General features: G+C 34.0%; 1 protein-coding gene across 4 annotated transcripts; it reads right to left on the bottom strand.

The window, feature by feature from the left end:
* Nucleotides 1-10,819: 10,819 nt before the first annotated feature.
* LOC111883664 (ATP-dependent DNA helicase RRM3-like) lies at nt 10,820-19,822 on the bottom strand. Of its 4 annotated transcripts, none has more exons than XM_052768713.1 (8): nt 16,144-19,822; nt 12,864-16,046; nt 12,510-12,781; nt 12,047-12,340; nt 11,878-11,968; nt 11,640-11,793; nt 11,171-11,565; nt 10,820-11,106 (listed from the first exon to the last, which is right to left on the bottom strand). In XM_052768713.1, exon 2 carries the CDS (start codon nt 14,854-14,856, stop codon nt 13,774-13,776), a length of 1,083 nt encoding a protein of 360 aa, XP_052624673.1. In that variant the 5' UTR covers nt 14,857-16,046; nt 16,144-19,822; the 3' UTR covers nt 10,820-11,106; nt 11,171-11,565; nt 11,640-11,793; nt 11,878-11,968; nt 12,047-12,340; nt 12,510-12,781; nt 12,864-13,773. The 4 variants fall into 4 exon arrangements, with proteins under 4 accessions (XP_052624673.1, XP_052624672.1, XP_042755532.1 ...); XM_052768712.1 differs by having other exon boundaries at nt 11,640-11,968; nt 16,144-17,328; nt 17,729-19,822; XM_042899598.2 differs by having other exon boundaries at nt 11,640-11,968.
* Nucleotides 19,823-21,909: the final 2,087 nt, after the last annotated feature.

Below are 21,909 nucleotides of genomic sequence, written 5' to 3'. Positions count from 1 at the left end.
AGTGGCCCATATGACATGTTGGGCCGAACAAATTTCAGTTACCTGAATAAAGATGTCATATTGGGCCTCTCTTAACGGTATACAATTAGACAACTACCCGAAATATCTAACTGTGAAAATACCTAAAGACTCCTACAACGTCTTCCCCAATCACGTTAAGTTTTTGAAAACCAAAGGCTATTTTAGTCAATACATATTTAAACGGGGAAAAGGCGGGTAACATCCTTTCCTTAAGATCCGGATTTTTCTTCATGCTCTCTCTCTCTCTCTCTCTCTCTCTCTCTCTCTCTCTCTCTCTCTCTCTCTCTCTCTCTCTCTCTCTCTCTCTCTCTCTCTCTCTCTCTCTCTCTCTAAATCAGAAGTTCAGAACGAGCTTTCATCTTCCCTATCAGTGATCATTGCAGATACAAACTAATTCTCTCGAATTAATTTCAGATTTCGTGAAAGGTTAGTCAAACTCGTAAACTATTGTTTCATTGATGTTTACTTCGATTAGTTGTGAAGAAATGGATGCTGATTATGATCTCATTTCTATGGTCCAGTTAATTGTGTTTATTTTCGTTACCTTTTTCTGATTAGGACTGATTTCGATCGTCAAATTCGTAATTGAAAATTTGGATGAAATCAGAATGTGATGATCAATAATCATTGAAAACAATCCAGTCAATCAAGAAGAATCAAGAACATAAAACAGAATATAAGAAAACAAACGCTCTGTTTATTTATTTCTTTCTTCTTCTTCTTCTTCCTTTTTAATACTACAAGTCTTGTTCCACTTGGCAGCGTCAATATACAGAGTAATCATCTAAAGAGTTCCTGAATTTAGAGAAAGAAAAATGTCAGTTACTAACTGATCTCTATCAATTTTATGACATTCAAGTATTTCAGGGCAGTTGATCTCTTGATATGGAAGGCGTAGAATCAAAATCACAGTCACCAGGGCAGGGTAGTCGAAATATGCCAGAAAATTCTGCATTCCTTTTCGAAAATGTGGAAGGTAAACAAAGCATTTATTTATCATACTAAATACATCTTTACATTTCAATCTATATGCTAATCGAGCTTGAAATTTCTTGGAAATCAGGGTTCCAGCAGCGTGTCAAAGAAATCCTTAACGTGATTGAACAAGATGAAAATTCACCCAAAATTGGCGATATCAAGAAGTCTAAATTGACAGCAATGGTTACAGAGTTATCCCGTATGCACATGGCGTTGGCTGATGAACATGTTCATTTGATTAAAGAAGTGAGCAAGAACACTCATAAGTTTACAACACCTATCAAAACACAGCATGTTGATTCTTCTACTTCGTCCTCTGCTCCAATGAGTAAAACAGATAATATCATGACACCTGTTGGTTATGAGTTTACTTTAGACACTAGTGGAGGTGGTTTCCATTTTTCTACAAGAGAAGGCTCAGAATCTTCCTTCACATTATCATCAAGTTCGGATTCAGAATCTTTCATGTCCATTAGCAAGAATCTAAATTCACCAGTCAAAGATGATGCATCGAAGTCAAAAGAAACCAAAGTCCATGACCCTAAGGTGTTGCTCAAAAAGATTTCAACTCTTGAAAAAGAACAGTCTAGTTTGAAGAAAAAGATTCAGAATCTGACAGACGAAAATGCCCTTCTTGAAGCTGAGAAATCTAATGTGGCTGAGCTGAAACGTATGATTAGTGAGTCTAATCGTAAGATTGAAACAATGGGAAACGTGATAGAGGCCTCCAGAAAACAAGTATCAACAGCACATGATGAAAATTCAAAGCTGATAAAGGAGATGTCTAACAAAGTTTTTGGCAAAGTCTTTAACTCGATAGAGAAGCAAGCTGCTATAGGAAAGAAAGATGAACAAATCACAGAACTGAATAACGAGCTTAATCGACTGAAAATTGCTCATGCTGCAGAAATGGATGCATTGAATACTGAAATCGAAATGTTGAAAACCAAACTTGGGGAAAAGTGACTTCATGGTGGATCTGAAATATATATATGTTGCTGGATTAAACACAAAGTATAGGGGTTAGTTGTAAATAGAGTCAAATGCTGGTTTGACTTTGGCTACATATGATAGATGTATATTGAGAATTTGAGATTGACTTAGTCTCATTATTCCAGTCTTGAGTTTCTCCCAGTTTTCTTCTTTGTTTCCTTCTGTAAGCACATACACAAAGTAATAAGAGAAGCCAATTTAATGTCCCATTTCTTGTTCGAATTCCTTCCACAAACAAGTTCACATGCACATTCTCCATAACAAATTGGTATCATAGCTGTTAGGTGGAACTATGCTGAATTACTCATGGACTGTTTTTTGTTTTACTTAATTAACTTAATGGATTAAAAACAAAATTAGGACATTTATATAAATGTTCCTTTTTAACTTGATGGTTTAAGCCAAAGTTGGCTTAATATTAACACATTAACCCTCTACCTATTTTTTCCTCCAAACTCCTTCCACGTTAAAATTTATGAATATTGTAATATATATATATATATATATATATATATATATATATATATATATATATATATATATATATATATATATATATATGTGTGTAAATTAAGATAATATGGTCATTCAGTCCCATTTAGATGGCCTTTTCGGTTTGGATAGATACAATAGATACAAACTTTATATACATTTAGTGGAAAACAAAGAAAAAAACAAGAAGCAACCCCTTATATTACTTTTTACTTAATGAAGTTAAACAATTAATTTGGATACTTATGTACTTAAGTACGTTTGTTTTTTCTGAACCCTCTACGTATTTGACACCATGACATGGTGTGTGTAAGAAATTGACTTTGGGCAGCTAATCTGTCATGTTCTACACAGGGTTTTTAGTCTTCTCATATTAATTAAACCATTCTGACAAATTTAATGTACTTTCCTTCATATCCATGATGTTAAATGCAAAACATAACAATGTACTTTCATTACTAGTTCCATATAATTTAGAAAAGATAATGAAAAATCTGAATTTGAACCACTAATTTCCTTTTCTACTGTTTAATTCTTACCTAATTGCATCAAATGTCATATAATTATAATTGGAATATCCCTTATTTCATAATATTACAACAGTAGATTTCAAATGTATGTATGTAAATCAGTAAATGTAATGTAAAATGAGAACATTGCCAGTTCGCCAAAATTATTACTCTTCTTATAATTCATTTCATACAAGATAATATTGATCAAAATCCATTTCACTTGATCATCGGAATAATAATGACCAGCTTCAACCCGAGATCTCAGCTTTAAAATTACTGAGATTTCCTTTTAATCAGCAAGATCTGCATACCTAATAATAAAGGTAATCTTGCGAAATCCCGCATGAAATTTGGCCTATTTGTTCTATCAATTAAACTCAATCCCATGAGATCAGGAATTCCAACCTGATATCCAAAAATAACGACTGAAATCTTACTCAAATTTACATGGTATGCTGGTATACACAACACATATTAAGGATTTTAACTAGATATTTGTAATCACATAGTATATTGGATTACAATTCTATCTACAAAGAACTTGCACCCCAAGAAATTCTTTATCGTACTCCTCTACAATTCGCCATTTTGTCACACCAATCAGAAGCAGGTAACCCTTTATTTTTTTGATTTAATTATGAACTATAAGAGGTAAATCTGATTCAGGTGGCATGGTCGCTTTTTGTATGCAATGGTAATCTAGGGTTTGCAATATGGCAATTTATTTTTGATTTTTAGGTGATTGTCCGACAAAATGTGCAATCAGATGATTCATTTCGATTTTTTCTTCTACCAAATTAAAAATTTAAGGTACTATCTTTCTCCCCTCATATTGTAGTTATAGGGTCTCCATTGTATCTTTGTTGACTTTTCTTTGTTGTGAAATGTTTTTTCCAGGAGATGTTTTGATTTTTTGGTGTCGAAGCTCTATCCCACCAGGATCATGTTTTTTTATATATCATACATAGATATACAAAAAACAACCTGTAAGTTCATCTCATGGCCGATAAGCATTTGTTCAAGGTGACAAAGCTCGGATGACAGCTCATGAAGTAGAGGGTATTATACTTCTTGCAAATGACCATTAATTTTGTTCTTTCGAATCTATTTTCAAATGGTGGTTTGGGTATAACTTTGAACTTTGTGGTTGTTAATGATCTTTACAGATGCAGAGTGAAACAGTGGAAAAAGACTTCCCATCTTCATCTTCAGTCTGTGAATCGGTAGCTGGAAGCTATAAACAAACCTTTAATTGAGGAAAACGGCAGTTTGTAGAAGCAAGTGTCTCACCTGGTATATGAGAACGAATGCTTTCGTCAACATACAAAAAATGTGAGACTTTTTTCTTTATGAATTTAACTAAATCTCTTGAAATAGACATAATCAAAGTTACAAGAGACTACTTTTCAAATTTAGGAAAATGTTAATGATATGCATGATCTCATATTGATAAACTTGAGAACATCATATCAGTTCTAAAAAGACTATGATTGTGAAACAAGGGAGTAGAAATTGTGTACATGATTTTTGGTTACACATGGGTAGGGATGAGCAAAAGGACCGAACCGGACCCGACCCGGGAACCGACTTCGGCCAAAATCAAGAACCGAACCGGCCCGACGGTTCTACCGGTTCTTGTCGTATCTTCAAATGTTGGAACTGGTCCTCGAAAAATAGCATCATACGGTTTCGGTTTTTGCCGGTTCTACCGGTTCCGGTTATCTCAGTTCCGGTTCCTACCGGTTCCCCGTTCCAAAAATCCACAAAAATAACGTCCCGGTCCCGGCCCGACTGGTTCCATCGGGTTCCGGTGCCGGTTCCGGTTCCAGCCGGTTCCCCGGTTCATGTGCTCGTGCCTACACATGGGTATAAAATTGAACATTATACATAATGTTTGACAGTTTTATTGATTGTATCTTTGGTTGAAACTTACAGATCTTTGTTTTAGCTGGTACCCTTGCTTGTCTGGACAAGGATGCTCGAAATTATAAAAAGTATGCTACTTCTCAATTTTTTATTTGTTTATCTTTATTTATCGCTCGTGAAAGAATGTTGCCATTTCTAAAGTTAAAAATAGAAAATCCATTTTGATGAAGTACAATCAACATGTTTCTAGCTTTTTTTATCATCGCCATTTATGATTTGTTAAACATAAGTATTATATATTTGTTGACTTTTTGACACTTTTCTTTTCTAAATATGAATACACATTTTAAGATACAACCAACAACAAATATGATTACATGTTAAAGAATAAAACTGATTCTTTATTTGCACTCTTGAATCATTTGGAAGCTATTAGTCATGGGTTTAAACTAAGAATTTATCATAACCATTTAAATTGTGTTATTTATAGGTTTTTAGGGATTATGTATGCCCATATTTTAAAAAAGATATATGTTCAGATGTGGGGTTTTTGATGACAAAGATGTATGACCAAAACTTACAGTTGGGATATATGCCAAATTCTAATATCTGTTTGAACCGTTTAAGTTATGAATTCTCTTTTGATCATTTAATTTTGTCAAAGTATATCATTTAGTGAATCATGTGTTTCACTTCAAGTATTCACATATAGTCATAGTGAACTATCTATTTAACTTCCTCAAAAATAGCAGATGAAGTCATATGTTTAATAATTTGTTTTACAAGCAGAAAATAAATATTTTTTATGGACCAAGTAAAACACTATAATAAGAAAAATGTATTCACATGTCCTTGTCCTTTTTGTAATTTCTGTTTGTAGGGACTACATTGAGGCAGAATAGTTTCATGTTAAGCTATTCCGCTTTAATTGTACAACCAAGCAACAGGAAAAGCTTACAAAGTAAGAAAAATGTTACCTTTCCCTTTCGTATTTTTAGTGTTTAGCAAAGAATCAGGGAAGACTTTAACAGAGTAACTCTACACGTTTTATGAGAGTGAATAATTTAAAATAGAAAGTGGTTTTAAACATTTTTAAAGATATTCGACTTAAGCTTAATGGGTTTAAACTTTTATTTTGGGATCTTGAAAAAGGTTTAACATTGTGATTGATTGTCACAAGTTCCATATTTTGGTTGATTTTAGGATTTATTGGTGTTTCTGGCTACTTTATTGAAGATGAAAGAGGAAATGGACGTCGAAAATCAATTGTTGCAAGGCCTGGTGTGATAAAAATCATAAAGGGTAAAATAGTCTTTTGTTGATTAAAAGTAAAATTGGATGCGTTGAATAATTCCTATTATATCCTTTGACCGAAAATTGTCACCCATTTAATTAAGGAGATCCAATAATCTTTTAAAATACAAAAAAAAATGTATCGATCTATTTCCTGCATGTATTTTAAACACGGAAACTCATTAATCAACATTTAACATTATGATTTAGAACCAATCACATACTTATTTATCGTAATACTCTAAACTTTATAAAGATTTTATTATTTATTATATTCGTTAACATAGTCACCATATTGCGTTGATTCTTCACATTCCAATCGTTCACAATTCCAGTACTGGAGCAGGAGCAGAAGAAAAACAAAGATTCTAATCTGCATCCCTTCAATACCCCTTCAATACCTGTAAGTCAAAACCCTTTAAAAGAAATATGCGCATAGTTATTCATTATACATTTAATCAGTAGATAATGAAATTTGTGTATCTGTATATGTGTGTCTGCATGTATAATTCAGAAAAGAAAAACATGTACATATGCGTGTCTGCTCTTATGTATGTCTGTTCTGTATCTGCATGTGTTCTACCATCTTCATGTAATGACCATCTTCATGTAATGACCGCAACAAAATTTACTTAAATAATTTAACATGTACTAAATGATGATTTCACTTTGAAAATTCGTTTCATCAAGTCATGGATCCTTAAATAGTTCAATAACGAAGATAAATTTTTTCCATTATGTTATTTTAATGGCTGAACAAGTATTTTACAAACCAGATTTTATATTTATAAAGACCATTAATATATTATATTTTACTTTTGAAATTGATGTTCAATTAATTTATTATCGTTGGCATGATAAAGAGCAGTCTACATAATGCAGCTTGGTATAATGAAGCTTTACCAATTGCATTACCAAAGCTTATGAAAAAATTATTACTTCCAATCAATTTGAAGTTTCCAGATCAATTTAAAAGACTTAGATTTATGAATGTCTCAATGACAAATACACAAAAACCATAACTTCATTTGTTCCTAGGTTATTACTTTTTACTTGAATCATTTAATTATGTTTTTTATTGGTCAAAACCCTCTAAAAGAAATCTGCTCATCGTTATTCATTATACATTTAATCAGTAGATAATGAAATATGTGTATCTGTATATGTGTGTCTGCAATCACCATGAACGATTAAGAAGGAGTAAAAAGTAATGGTTTTAAAAATCTCCACTTGTAGTTAAATACTTACCATTTATTGTGTAATTAAATACTTACAAATCAAAAACTTATTAAAAATACAATATAAGTTTTCTAACTTAATGAGATATTATTTATTACATAATTAAATTTTAAATTCTATTTAACATTAACACCTGTAGGTTCCACGAGTTTTCACCTAGTAATTAATAAAAAAAAATATTAATAAAAAATGGATTAATAATGTGGAAGGGTAAAATAGTAATTGTATTTTCAGTTAATTATAGAAATAAGAGAAGTTTAAAGGATTCTTAAATTTTCGAAATTTAAAATTTAAAATTTTTAAATTTCAACATTTTTAAAATTCTGAATATTTAAATTTCATGTTATAACCTAAATTTCAAGCTAATATTCATCATGAAATATACTATACACTTGCTAAATTCTAGTCAACAAAGCATATTCGTAATAGAATGTATATAAAAAAAATATTAACAACATGACGAATTCTGTAACAACGTAAAATTCCAATTAAATTTTTAATTTTTAAAACCACCAAATGTATCATATCAAAATTTCAAATCCGAAACAACAGTGTTTTCAAAACAAATTCCCAAGATCTCTCAAATGTGAACTCCATCGGTGTGAGTGTGTACGGGTCAAGCCGCCGCCTTCCCACGGTCCTCGCTGGTACCTGAGACATCAAACACAACAACTGTAAGCATAATGCTTAGTGAGTTCCCCAAAATACCACATACCACAAATACGCCACTCGAGGCTAAACCCGACCCTCTGGTCAAGATGTCTTAGCGGGACCCTCCAGTCCCGCAGCTCGTCGGACCCTCTGGTCCAGTCATAGCTCACTGGGCCCTCTGGCCCGTTCTGAATCGTTGGACCCTCCGGTCCGGTCCATATAGTCATACAACATACAAATAACACATAGCATACAATCTCATAGATAGCACATAAGACCCTCTGGCCAAACCAGAATACCACTCAAGGTAACGTATAGTGAGAAGACTCACCTCGCGTGTCTCGGTAACTCGTAAATCTCTTAACCACTAGTGCTCGATCTCCCGAGCTATCGTCCTCCTACAACACAAGTGTATTTCTACTTAATACTACTTGACTCTGGCTGACTAATACCACGAAGTCAAACCAGTCAACACTGGTCAACGGTCAACCCGACTCGCCGAGTCTGGCGTGGACTCGCCGAGTTCCTACGGGAACCCGATCCCTCTGAATCTCTTCCGACTCACTGAGTCACTCACCCGACTTGGTTACTCAACCCCTGGTTCGTAATCGTTGAACAACCCGCACCAACTCGCCGAGTCTGGGGAATGGACTCGGCGAGTGCATTCCATGCACAACCCCAAACGACCTTCTGAGGTCAGATCCGCTTCACTAACTCATAGATCCAGTCTCCTTAAGCTTATTGACCACGTAAAGTCCAAGTCTTGATGCTCATCAAGCATTGAATAGCTCATGAATGGTGTTTTAGCCTCAAATACATTGATCCCAAGCCAAAACCTCCATGAATGCATATAAAGCTTTGGCAATGAGGTGCTCTGGACCTCTATGGGTCCAGATCCAGGACCTTAACTCGCTAAGGGACCATGAGGACACTAGATCTAGCCACAAATAGGTTCAAAAGCCCTAAATCTACATGAACATCACAATAACAGAGAATGATTCGGGATTGTACCTCAGATGTGATGTTATGGACCTTAAATCTTCAAGAATCCACCCCTCTCTTGCTTCTTCTTGGCTAGATCTCCTCTTTCCTTGCTAGACAACAACTCCAAGATCAATAATGGCTCCTTCCCTCACTTGAATCACTCAATTGCTCTAGGGTTTCACTATGGGGACTGATGAGTGCAAATGACAGCCATAAGGCCCTTTAAATATGCCTCAAACCCGAGAAATTAGGGTTTCATTAAACAGCGTGGACTCGTCGAGTCCACTCTTGGACTCGCCGAGTCCGGACGCGAACCCGCGTCCAAATCCACGATCATACTCGGCGAGTCTAGGCTCCAACTCGCCGAGTCTCCTCACAAATTACCAAAATAAATAAATAAATAATACCTGAAAATTCGGGCTGTTACAAATTCTTTACTGAATAATGATATAAACAAAAATTTATATTGGAGAAAGTCATAATAGAATATTAATATACATAAAAATATGAACTTGTACAAAAATAAAGTATACACACAAATTCATGACAAAAAAAATTTAATTAAGTTATATGTATTCTAATAAAAAAATTTTGTTCTTGGTCTTGACTATGTTCCTTTCTTGGCCTTCATTATTTTTTTATTTCTTTGAGTTCCTTTTAACCTGTAAATATAAAAAACAAAAACATAAAGAATAAGTTGTATGCAAAAATTCATAACAGAATAACAATAAAAATACTAAGATGTTTGTAGAAATTCAAAACAAAATAACATAAACACTAAGTTGTATAATAGAATAACATCATAAACCATTAAGTTGATCTTAGGTAAAATGTCCATCATCAACCTTGTTTTTTTTGGTTGTTTATTGGATCCGTTGTAAGATTAATATGTAAGAGTGATATTCATATAAAAGTATCACCATAATCAATAAAATAATAAAACATAACCAACTAATCAACCAATATTCTTGATAAAATATGATAAATTCATTGCAGAACAAACGTAGATCGATTCATCTATGAATCATAACCAACTATCAAAACAATATTCATGTTAGAATATCACAAATTCCATACAGAATAACAACTTTGAATGAAAATAACATAAAAAAACAAGGATATTTGTATAAAAAAATGCATATAATTCAATATACACAATTGAGAATTCCAAACAAAAAACATGTAAAAAAACAAATGCAAAATCCTTTTAAATCAAACAATTATAGAAGATTCAGTACTTCCAATTGTTTCCAAATTGAGAATTACATATAACTTTATCTCCGTATTAATTATATGCATATATTAAAACTCATCCTGTTTATAAACAGGAAACTTTATCAATTTCAAATTTTAACCACATCAATTTGTACAAAAGACTACTTCGTCCTTCAAATTCTAACAACCGTCTTCCCCAATTATAACTAGGTGTATTACTCGGGCTCCGCCCCGGGACAAATTTATGTTGCATATTCATGCGCCATTTTCCATGTAATGTTAGTAAAAGGGATTTATGTTAGTAGCCTACATCATTTTTTAGATGCATTGTGTATTGGATTTTGTTTAGCGTTGCTTCAATTTGTGGAATAATGCTTTTATTTTTATTCATGATGTACATGTGTTGGTAGATGATATTATCGGAGGTAGATTATGCAGATGTAGAATTCTGTTTGGTTTTTGATAAATGGATGTTAAGCATGTATTAAAGATAATTTAATTAATTATAAGTGATGGTCTTGTGTGTAAAAGCATATGGTGGAAGTGGACATGACGGTTATTATAGGTAAGCGAACTATGTGACATACATAAGATACAAGTGTTTTAACATAGTTTACCACCAGGGTTGTCAGTTATACATACGATACAATTGTTTTAACATAGTTTAACACCATTCTTATTTTTTGTTTCATTGATATACAAAGATGTATGAAAAGATAAATACATGTCATTGGATGTGTAGATAAGATATTAACAATGTAGTGGGTTGTGTCGCAGGGTATGAGGGTTGCATTTGAGATTATGTTTTATCCTTGGTCCTTGTATTTTTTGTGTTTCTGAGTCAAGGTTTTTGGAACATCAACTGCACAATAAAGAGTGCTGTCATATAATGTTTGTATAAATATAGAAATATTTATAAATCTTACCTGGAGGACCGAGTGGTAGGCGTTTACCGGTTTTGCGTGATTTTTTAGGCATTGTCACGTCTATGTTGTTGATTCCGGTGTGTTCTGTTGTTGCTGGCGCAACTGTCGTTGTTAGCGGTGATATGGTTGGGTTTTCTGAAATTTCACACGTAGTTAATTTGGTGATTGTATAAAGGATGTTGCTGGAACTGGATGATTTGCTGCACTCTATAAACATAGTTCTTGTTGAGCCTTTAAGTTGTTCAATTGTTGAGGGTAGAACTTTTTTGGTGTCATCGGGGTGCTTGTTAAGCATTTCTTGCATGGATGTATTTGTGAGGCAACGTGTGGCTTCATCAGACATGAAGATGGTTGTAGAGTTTGTTGCATCTGCGATAATTGCTGCGATTTTGTAGCTGCATGTGCAAATATGGTTACATTGTTGTTTTTAAGAATAATCAGGAAAATGTAAGTTAATGTAGGTGTATACTGGAAATTTGGTTGATTGGCTGTTCTGTGAGTTGTACAGAACCACTCGTCGCCTTTCTTGAACATTGATCGCGCACATTTGGGACACCAGACATAATACCAAGTATCTCTAAAAGTGAAGTCAGAAATTGTTGCTTTTACCACATATGTTATTCCTTACATATGTATTCATTTTTTGTTAGCATATGTTGTTTGTAGCAATTAGTAATATTAGGAAATGTAAGAGTCATGTAGCTTACCATAGTTTGAGAGTGTTCCAGACTGTTGAATTGTTGTAAAGTTGTTGCTATAGCAGATGGGGTGGATGGTGCAGGTAGTTGTCCTTGGAATCTGGTTATTTTATTATTGAGTTAGTAGTGTATATTTTTCTACATATATATTATTTGTGTTGTTATGAATGGATATGACCTGTGGATTAGAGATCGTGTTTTTGCTATCTCGGGGTTTACACACATATGTGTTGCGCTAGTAGATGTTAGTTTCAAAGTTGCTTTGGAATAGATAATTATGAGTTGGAAATAGGAAACTGTAAAAATTACAGTGCAGGTAGGTAAAATCTAGAACTGACCTGTGTACAATGTGGCTTTCATATTGGTAAGGGCTATGACTACTGGATTAGAGTGTGATGTCAGTTCTTTTCGGTTGAACTTGTCTGCAGATTCTATGCACTCCTTCCACAAAATTATTGGCATGTCTTCAGCACTATTTCAATATTAATGAAGATAATAAGTGCATAATTAGCGAGTGTGCTATATGTAATATATCTAGTATTTATAACTCATTAAAGCGTTAATTTTAATTTGGTAAAATAGATGGCAATATGAAGTTAACTATAATTCTTTATATGAATATATAATGTAGGATTTTATACCTGGATACTTGATATTTTTGTCGGCAATAACATTTAGGTGTGATCTTGAACAAAAGTGGAAGTTTGTTTTTGGAATGCTACCGTCATATGGTATTTCCTCAATCGTTGATGCAACCCCAACATTTATTTGGAATGGGTTGGAAATGAATTTTTGATATGGATCAACGTTAGTGCATGTATAGTCACTAATTTGGTAACATTGGGAGACAAATAGTGAAGACTCAACATATGATTGATCGGCTCTTTGTCCAAGTACTTGAATTGCATCCCCCCTAATGTATGTAGAAGATTGTAGCTTTTATTTTTCAAAGTAATATAGTGTAAAATACTATATTGACTTTCAGTATTACTTACATGTTTATCTATGATGATGAACCATGTTTCGTTTTTTCTGAAGTTAGGCTTCCATTTCTGCAGCACACGCACCTGTATCATTTTTCCTAAGCATCCGGTGCGTAGGTTTGAAATTCTATCCATTTCGAGTGACATGTGTTTCTGACTGTGTAAACATGAAATATAGTTAGTATAGTCTACCATATTGTAATTTAGAGATGTAGTATAGATATATGTGACGTGTATGTAATTCAATTTAGTACAATTTAAAATTTTAAAGATCATGGATGATATGCAAACCTCATGCATATCAACTTTTGTTAGCAAATCTTTAAATGCGACATTTCTGGTGGTATTTGCGGGTATATCACATTCAGGATCCAATAGAATTTTAATTGATTGTGGTGAGGTGGCTCTTGACAATGCTACATATAGTTTCCCATGCGTGAAAACTGATCGTGGTAAATATAACCCAACTTTCTTTAGAGATTGTCCCTGGCTTTTATTAATGGTCATTGCGTAACATACTTTGATTGGAAATTGTTTTCGGGTGAAAATGAAAGGCAAATCGGAAGTGTTGTGTACAAATTTGATTCTTGGAATATACACCCGCTTTCCTACAGAAGTTCCAGTTATAATAAAGGCCTCGATAACGGATGGTAATAATTGGGAGACAATTAGTCTTGTCCCATTACATAAACCTTCTTTTTGGTTGATGTTCCTTAACAGCATGATGGGAGTATTAATTTTCAAAAGCAATTCATGTGTTGGAACCCCCGAAAATTCTAATTTATTAAGATATTCTTGTGGATATAACGTGTCTAATTTGATTGTGTCTTGTGTATGCGAGATGACTGAATCACAACTGTTATACACAATTTGATGACCTGTATTCTTCAATGAGATCAAAGCATTCACCTTATCTGCGGTTTCATTTGTCGGACAAATAATGGCTCGATAAATTTTCAGGTGATGGGTTTGCCAATATTTCACATCCATATACAAAATCTATAAGTGATTGAAGTCCTTTCGTTGTGTCAATGAGAAATTTGGGAGGTATATCTATAACTTTTGTGTTTTCTGGATCGGTTGCATCTGGAACGCCAATATTTCCATTTCCAATATCAAGGAGATAAGAAGCAAATTCAGATAAGGAATAGGAAGGAATAGTTGTATTATCTGCATTAGATAGACGCATATTGTCGTGTAACTTGTAAACGGTAAAGTGAGGCCATAAATATGAGTTAGGTAAAGTTAGGGCTATAATTTGTGAATTTGTGCTTTTTGGTTGAACGGAAAGTGTTTGACGGAAATCACCGCCTAACAGCATTGACATTCCACCAAAATAACATTTGTTATTTTCGAGTACATCTTTCAACGATCGATCCAAAGATTCAAAGCATCGCCGATCACTCATTGGAGCTTCATCCCATATAATCATTGAAGTGTTTTTCAACAGCTCCGCAAGTTGGGTTTTCTTTTTATTATTGCAACATGATCTATCTGTAAGTTCTGTTGGAATTATGAATCTAGAATGTGCAGTGCGTCCTGAAGGGAGTAGTAGGGATGCGATACCCGAGGTTGTGACAGCTAGCACTATTTTTCCTATAGATATGAAGTATGACAGTATTGTAGTCCATAGATTTGTTTTTTCGTTGCCACCGTGTCCATATACAAACAATAGTAGTTGTTTTTGGTTTTGTTCAGCATTTACAATATCCTCATATATTCTAAGTTGATCTGGTTTTGGCTGTAAAACCATAGACGCATGCTGAGAAGCTAGTGATTCTTTGTTGTAGTTTGTTTCTTCAAGGAGGAGTCGATTTCTAAGTACAGCAAGGAGTGACGGTGAAGGCAGAGGTAAGCCAAAATCTGTAAGGGATCTAGATGGTGTAGACGCAAGTAACAATTTCTGAATTTCCAACAGTACTTGTTGTTCTATAATGTCATCGTGTAAATTTAAGTCGGGAGTAGGAGACTCTAAAGTTAATTCATGATGAATGTCATCCCCCATTTTGGATTTTGCAGATTCCCATAAGAGAAATGGACTACCTACCTCACAAAATAGAAGCAAATAACAAACAAGAGACCGTAGTTCACTTGCGGTAGCCCAAGAAGATGCCCCTGTAAAAGCTGCTAACCATTCCCGTTCATCACCGGTTAAACCCAAAGCCTCACAAGCCGCACGAAAAGTAGAGTGTGTTATTCCGCGTACAGTACGAATATCATCGTATGATATGCACCCTTTTTGGTGACATAATAGAATCCTAAGGTAAAACAACTCTCCTGCTGTTGGGTGCACATATGCGAGCCTCCCAATTGATAAGCTATTTGCTTTAAATCTGTGGCTCCATCTTTTAGCTGAGGCATTCCAACAGAATTTTGTAGGATAATCTAAATATGTTAAATTGACCCTTCGTATATCTATGCGGTTGTTCTACATCCATTCTGTTAATGTTGTTACAGCGAAAGTAGGATTGTTGACCACTAAGCTTAGTTGTGTATTCCCATTAAAAATAGTTGTCTGCATACCATCCAAATGAACAGCTAAAACTTGCACAGTTGGGTTACGTTCATGAATTGGGAAGTTTAAAATTCTCCAGGCAGCTTCATGTGTACATATGTAACGACCGTCTAAAAAAGTGTTAGTTTCATTGACAAAAGGCAATTTGCTGGAAGAAGCAATGTCAACAGTCGATTTAGATCGCTGTAGGACAAAACGGACACGATCAACACCCTTTGAAACATACTTGAATAGATACTTTATCATTATATTCCAGCCACAATGTTCAACGTTTATATGTGCATCAATACGGGTGCATAATCGCTTATTGTAGAGTACTACGTATGCATTATCAACTTTTATGCCATTTTGGAGTACATGACATACCCCAGCGCGTCGCCTATAATGAACATATCCGTTATCATCAAATGTTGTAGACGAAGTGAAGGCTTTTGGAAAACGCTTACTACACTTATTATCACGCATACATGGAACATCCATATTTAACAGACCACAAGGACCATGTAACATGCAGGTGGTTATTGTCCGATATAATGCAACCTTGGTTGTAGGATCGGGCAATTCTGCTGAAATATATATGTCAACATCCGCGGGTTCATATATTTTAAACGGCGATGCAACCCAAAGAAGCAAACGACAATGGGGAAGGCCCCACTTCTGAAATTCTATAGTGTAAAGATCTGGAAACAAATAGTAATAATTTGGAAAATATATATTAAACAATGACATTATTCAAGAGCAAATTATATAAAAATGCCAATATGATGAACAACTTACGCGCATCAACTTCACCGAAAGTTTTATCTTCCTTGAAGAAGTCAACCAAAGCATCAACTTTAATTCGGAAAACTCGAGCAATAATGCCAGATCTATCTTGAATATTACCTTGACCAACAGTACTTGTATATCGCCTATACTCAGGCCACTTTACATTACAGGTAAAAGTAATGAAGTATTGCGGTTTACCATGAACCCTACATATCGCCAACGCATCCTGATAATGCTTATACATGTATCTAGGTCCTCCCATGAAAGATGCGGGGAGAAATACACGCCTTCCTATGACTTGTGTATCAGTATCACCTCTAGACAAAGCATCATAAATGCCAGTAACATACTCAGAACGAAGTTGTTGTTGATGATGTTCAATGTAATCTAGCCTTGATTGTTCAATACATGTATAAGCATCAACTAAATACTGCTAAAATAGGCGCTGACCACATAATAAAAGCGAGTAAACACTTAAACGATCATGAATTTGATAGCTGTAGAACATATTATTTGTCAGGTTCTTATCCCGACTAGAAGATTGATTGTGTATCTGAAATTGCGGAGACCAACCTGCTTCACCGTACGTAAATAATAGGGGATACATCAAAGGCATGTAACTTGGATGTAATTTACTTATACGTTGAGGTAAAACTGTATTTGAGTATATGACACCATCATAGGAGGCACCACCAACGTCATCTCCACAAACGATGCAACCCAAAGTACCGGCAGCCGGGGGAAGTGTTAAATAGACAAACTGCATACGAATCCAAACTCATAGACTGCGAAATTTCTTTTGTTGTCTTAAAAGTACGCACATATTCGTTGTTTGTAGTTAACATGTCACTTAGACAAGCAACAATATCCACAGATAAGACCACGTTGTTGTCTTCACGAAAAGAATGAATTCGATTAACAACCTCATTCTCAGTATCACACATATATAACTGTAAAAAATGTGGGGGCCACCATCTTGTGGACAAAGAGACCCAATCCAATGGGAAATCTGACCAGATACCTTGAAGACGTATGGAGCATGACTTTTATTAATTTCTTCATCCACCTTTACACCAAAAGACGTCATAGAAAGCATGGAATTATATGCTCTGACATTGCGCATAAAACTATCATCTTCAAAAAACTGAGACAACACATTTGGTGGAGTGATAGGATTTGGAAGAAGAACATCACCTGATCGACAACAATGAGTATAACATGGGTGATTAACTCGAGAATATCGAAGAACTCTTTCAGTAAACCAAAATAAAGCACCACAGAATTCGCATACACAAGAGCAATCACCACAATCATAATAAACGGGCAATACATCATCATTAATGGGAAATGAAATCCTCCTTGAGCGACCCGATGTCGACGCAACAGAGGTAGAACTTCTTTTCCGTTTGTTAGAAGACATTAACGTAAAAGGCAACACTCATGCAGAAGGAGAAAGAACAAATGGTGATAGAAAGAAAAAAAAAACTTTCTTAAGGAAACAACGATAAGTAGAATAATAGAAAACGCGCACAACAGAAATTATTGTAAACAAAAACAGGGAAAAACACCCAAAAGGAAAAGGGTAAAAGCATACCTTAGTCATCGTTAAATGACTTCACTCTTTTGTTGAATAATCCAGGAAGATGATTCAATCCTTAGTTATGAAGCTGATTTGCAATCAAAATTCTGTAATTATAGTATTGTACTTAAAAAAATCTACCAAATTGTAACAATGTCATTCAAATACAAAGTTGATCACTTGTGATTTTAACAGTTTTATTGGAGATTGTCTTGGTTTGAATCATAGGTTTCGACTTTGAGGTGCTCTGCCATTTAAAAAAGAAAATACAAAGTAATGCCACTTTCCAGTTTTTATGTTTGGTCCTTTATCTCATGCTTTCTGAATGTGCTATTTATTTTCATCTTCCTTTAACTTTCAATTTTGTAAACGGTTTGAAATATTTTGATTTTATATAGATTGAAGTTTCAATCAAAACTCTTCATAAATTCCATAAATTCTATTATGAGAATAACATCAAAATTCTCTCTTAGGGAATTGAGTATTCACTCATGATTTTGACCAAATAAAGTTTGACCAGTCAAACCAAACCATTTCAAAAATTCTTTCAGGTTCGGCCTGGGTTGGGTCTGGTCGTCATAAGACTCGATTTTTGTGGTCGTCATAAGACTCGGTTTTTGTGGTCAAATCAATGGACGAAGGGGGTGTTATTGAGGTCCAACATAAGAACAATTTGTTGGCGGGTGTTATTAGTGAGGAGTTGTATGTGCATCTTAAATGGTGGTATGTGGTGAGGATTATACAGTGGCATCATGCAGAATTGTTGCTTTTGCCTTCTTTGATTACTTATTGGGTCCTCAACCAATTACATGTTGTAATATTATTGTTTATTATAATGCAATCAGTGAAGGATGAATTGTTACAAAGTTGTAGTTGCTAATTGTTCATATACACTGGAAGACTTTGATATCATATGGGAGTCATTAAAGAACAAAAATTTGATTATTCCTATTACTGGTTGAGGAAAATAGCGGGAGATGAAGATCAAAAAGATGTTTAATATTCAGACTAAAGAAGATGAAGATACAAAAAATGCATGATAAAGGGAGATGAAGATCAAAAGGATGCGTAATATCTAGAAGAAAGAAGATGAAGATCAAAAAGATGCGTATAATCTATTTGGGAAATCACACTGAACAATCTTATTTTTCTATTAAAATAATGCATTCGAGGATCCAGTTGAAGGAAATGAAGATAAAAAAAAAAGTGCAATCTGAGATGGAATGACGAAATACAGTAGATATAGGAACATCCTTACCGGTTGTATTTGGACACAGAGTCCGTAAATGCAAATCTTCAACGTAGGGTTTACAGATAGGAAGACGAAGAGAATCAAGGATACGATGAGAACGTAGGGTTTATAGATTGCAAGAGAATGAGAATCAATGATACGATGAGATGGAGGGTAGATTTGGGCATTTCTGGATTTGTCGGTCGTAATTTTTTGGTGAAGAAACCGGAATTTGGTTGGTTACAGGAGAAGGGAATCAATGGGTGGGTCGGATTCAATCGTATTCGGATTCAAAAGGATCGATGGGTGGTTCGAATTTAATCTATTTAGATACCAGAAGCCACAAGCCACGACTTTTAAAATAGTATATAGTATATAATATAATGTTGGCAATCCGCTGCTGGTCCAAAACACCATCAAACCCTCACTGAAGGCATCTAGATACAAAAATGACAGGTACACAATACACTTTCTGTACTTTCTCTGGTTCTTGATAAAACAAGCATACATAAATACTTCTTTGTGTGTGTAAGACTTGAGGTGAGTCACATGATGCATATTGTGCTTAAGCAAGCAAGCAAGCTCATATAATGTACATGTTGTCATCATTCTTTTATTTTCCTTCTTTTTATTAGAAATCAAACCCAATTGTGATGCATATTGTAATAGAGTTGTCTCTGTTTAGCCAAAAATAAATGAAATAATTTAATCTCATATCTGATATCATTGACTTCTACTGTATACATTTATCTCAGAAAGTCAACTTCAGATTAGTCAGTATCTTTGATGTTTTTATAACAAAAACTATTGACTGTGGTGAGGATAACAGATGTGGTAAATGGTAATGTAGAATTACTCTGTGCTAAATAATAGACAAATACAAGACACTCGACAAGTGTAAGAAGCAACTAAAGAATAAATGATGCTTTTACGAGAGTTCCCTTCACTGAAAAAGAAATACATGGAAAATGATGGTTTTATAGCTCTGAAAACATGTTTGCAGAAATACAATATAATTCTTTTTTGGTTATGGAATGAAAGAAAACGATGCATATTTATTTTATTTATTTGGGCTTAGCCATCAAATTTTGTGAATTGCATTGTATGCTAAATTCTTTGTTCTCTTTTGTTTCTTCTTTTTTGTGGTAATAATTCAATGATTATCGTAATGGTTTGGGCCTTAAGGCAAGAACTAACAATATGTTCTAATGTAATTGTGTATTATAGTATTGAAAATTGATGCGAGCATCAATATAAACTGCACCTTGGGTTGACAGCAAAGAGATGTCGACTTTCAAATCTATATATGGAACTCACTGAGAAAAGCATCAACATATTGTGATTAACTGTTTTTAATTCTATTTGGGTTCGCCTATAAGAACCTGAAGGTCTCCGACTTTCATTCTTTAAATCTTCATTTTGTTATTTGGAATGGTTTCCCGGTTTCGATATTCCATCCTATTGCTTATGACTCGTATGAAATCCGCAAGTTATGTTTATATTGTATATAGACCACGTATTGGAGCACTGCCTTTATGATAGTCTTGGAGGGTCTATGCAACAACAATGTATATAGACCATGTATCAGAAGTAAGTTTCTCATTTAGGTTTAATAATCTATAATTGGTGTTGGCAAATTCCAAGATCTTAAACATTGGGATTTGTTCTTCTGTCTATTGTATTAATTTTTGTTGAGGAACAGTAGTCATTAATACATTTTCTGTTTCTATTATTTTTGTTTGCTTCTATACTTATCTTTCAAACATCTCGGAATATTACACCAAACTAATCCATACGTTGATTAAACCCAATTTATCCACATCCCAATAACAAATTTCAGTACATTACACTAAAAAAAAAAACCGTCCCGTGCTTTTGCACGGGATCACCTCTTAGTTAATTAATAGTAAAAATATAAAGGAATCGTCGATGCAAAGTTTAAACTATTTAAAATCAAACGCAATGTACTCTTTATTTGGTGTAAATAGTTTTTTAAAATAAATAAAGAATAGAGCCTGGAATCATTGACGAAATCTATATAACAGTGTAAAAAAGAATCTAGTGGACAACTTTTATCTATTAACAAAACTAAATATTCAATATATGATGTCTTAATTTATCGTCAAATTATTTTTCGAACCACCAATATTATTGAAATTATTTTATTGTTATTTTTTTTTTTCTGAACAATTCGGTGAAAATCTATAAGATCCACCAAGATGATAAAAACAACTCAGGACAAAAGCATACAAATTCACAAAATTTCTTAAAAAGTTGAGTGAAAATCACCCAAAAAATTGTTCATACGATACGATCATAATTTTCAAAGGGATAAAGTTTTGAAAAAAACTACTAAAGATGCTCTTACGGGGTTACGAAACATAGACCATATATTTTTCCATTATTATATAAAACTAAATGTATGTTTGCGTGTTGCATAGTAATCAAAGTGTATGTTGTATAGTAGAATAACATTCATAGATTTACATTGTTAGAAGCTTAATTGACTTAGAAATTGACGAATTGCGAACTAACTATCAAGGCAATCACGTAAATATTTCCACAATCATCTCCATTATAATATTTACCATATTTAGTTAGTCAAAGTTTACCATGTATTGTTATTTTAGGTGTAATTGACAGCTACCTTTACTCCTTACTCCTGTAAATACTCCTGTAAAGGCTTTATATTGGCCACTTATTTTCCCTGTAATGTGTGAAAAATTCAATATTAAAATCAATACTTTAACATGGTATCAAGAGCTCTCTTTCTCCTCTGAGAAATCTCGATCCCCACTGCCTTCCTTCTTCTCAAACCTGCAGAATCATCACAATCATGTCAGAAAAATCAACTTCTTCTACCACCATCATTCATCTCACGGCCACTACCCACTTCCCTATCAAACTTACTGCATCTAATTTTCCTGTTTGGAGAAAACAAGTTCGTTCCACCCTCATCAGCCTT

This window comes from Lactuca sativa, chromosome 2 (assembly GCF_002870075.4).
Source record: "Lactuca sativa cultivar Salinas chromosome 2, Lsat_Salinas_v11, whole genome shotgun sequence".
NCBI lineage: Eukaryota > Viridiplantae > Streptophyta > Magnoliopsida > Asterales > Asteraceae > Lactuca > Lactuca sativa.
The sequence above is the reverse complement of the archived record's forward strand: the minus strand, read 5'-3'. Positions and strand labels throughout refer to the sequence as shown.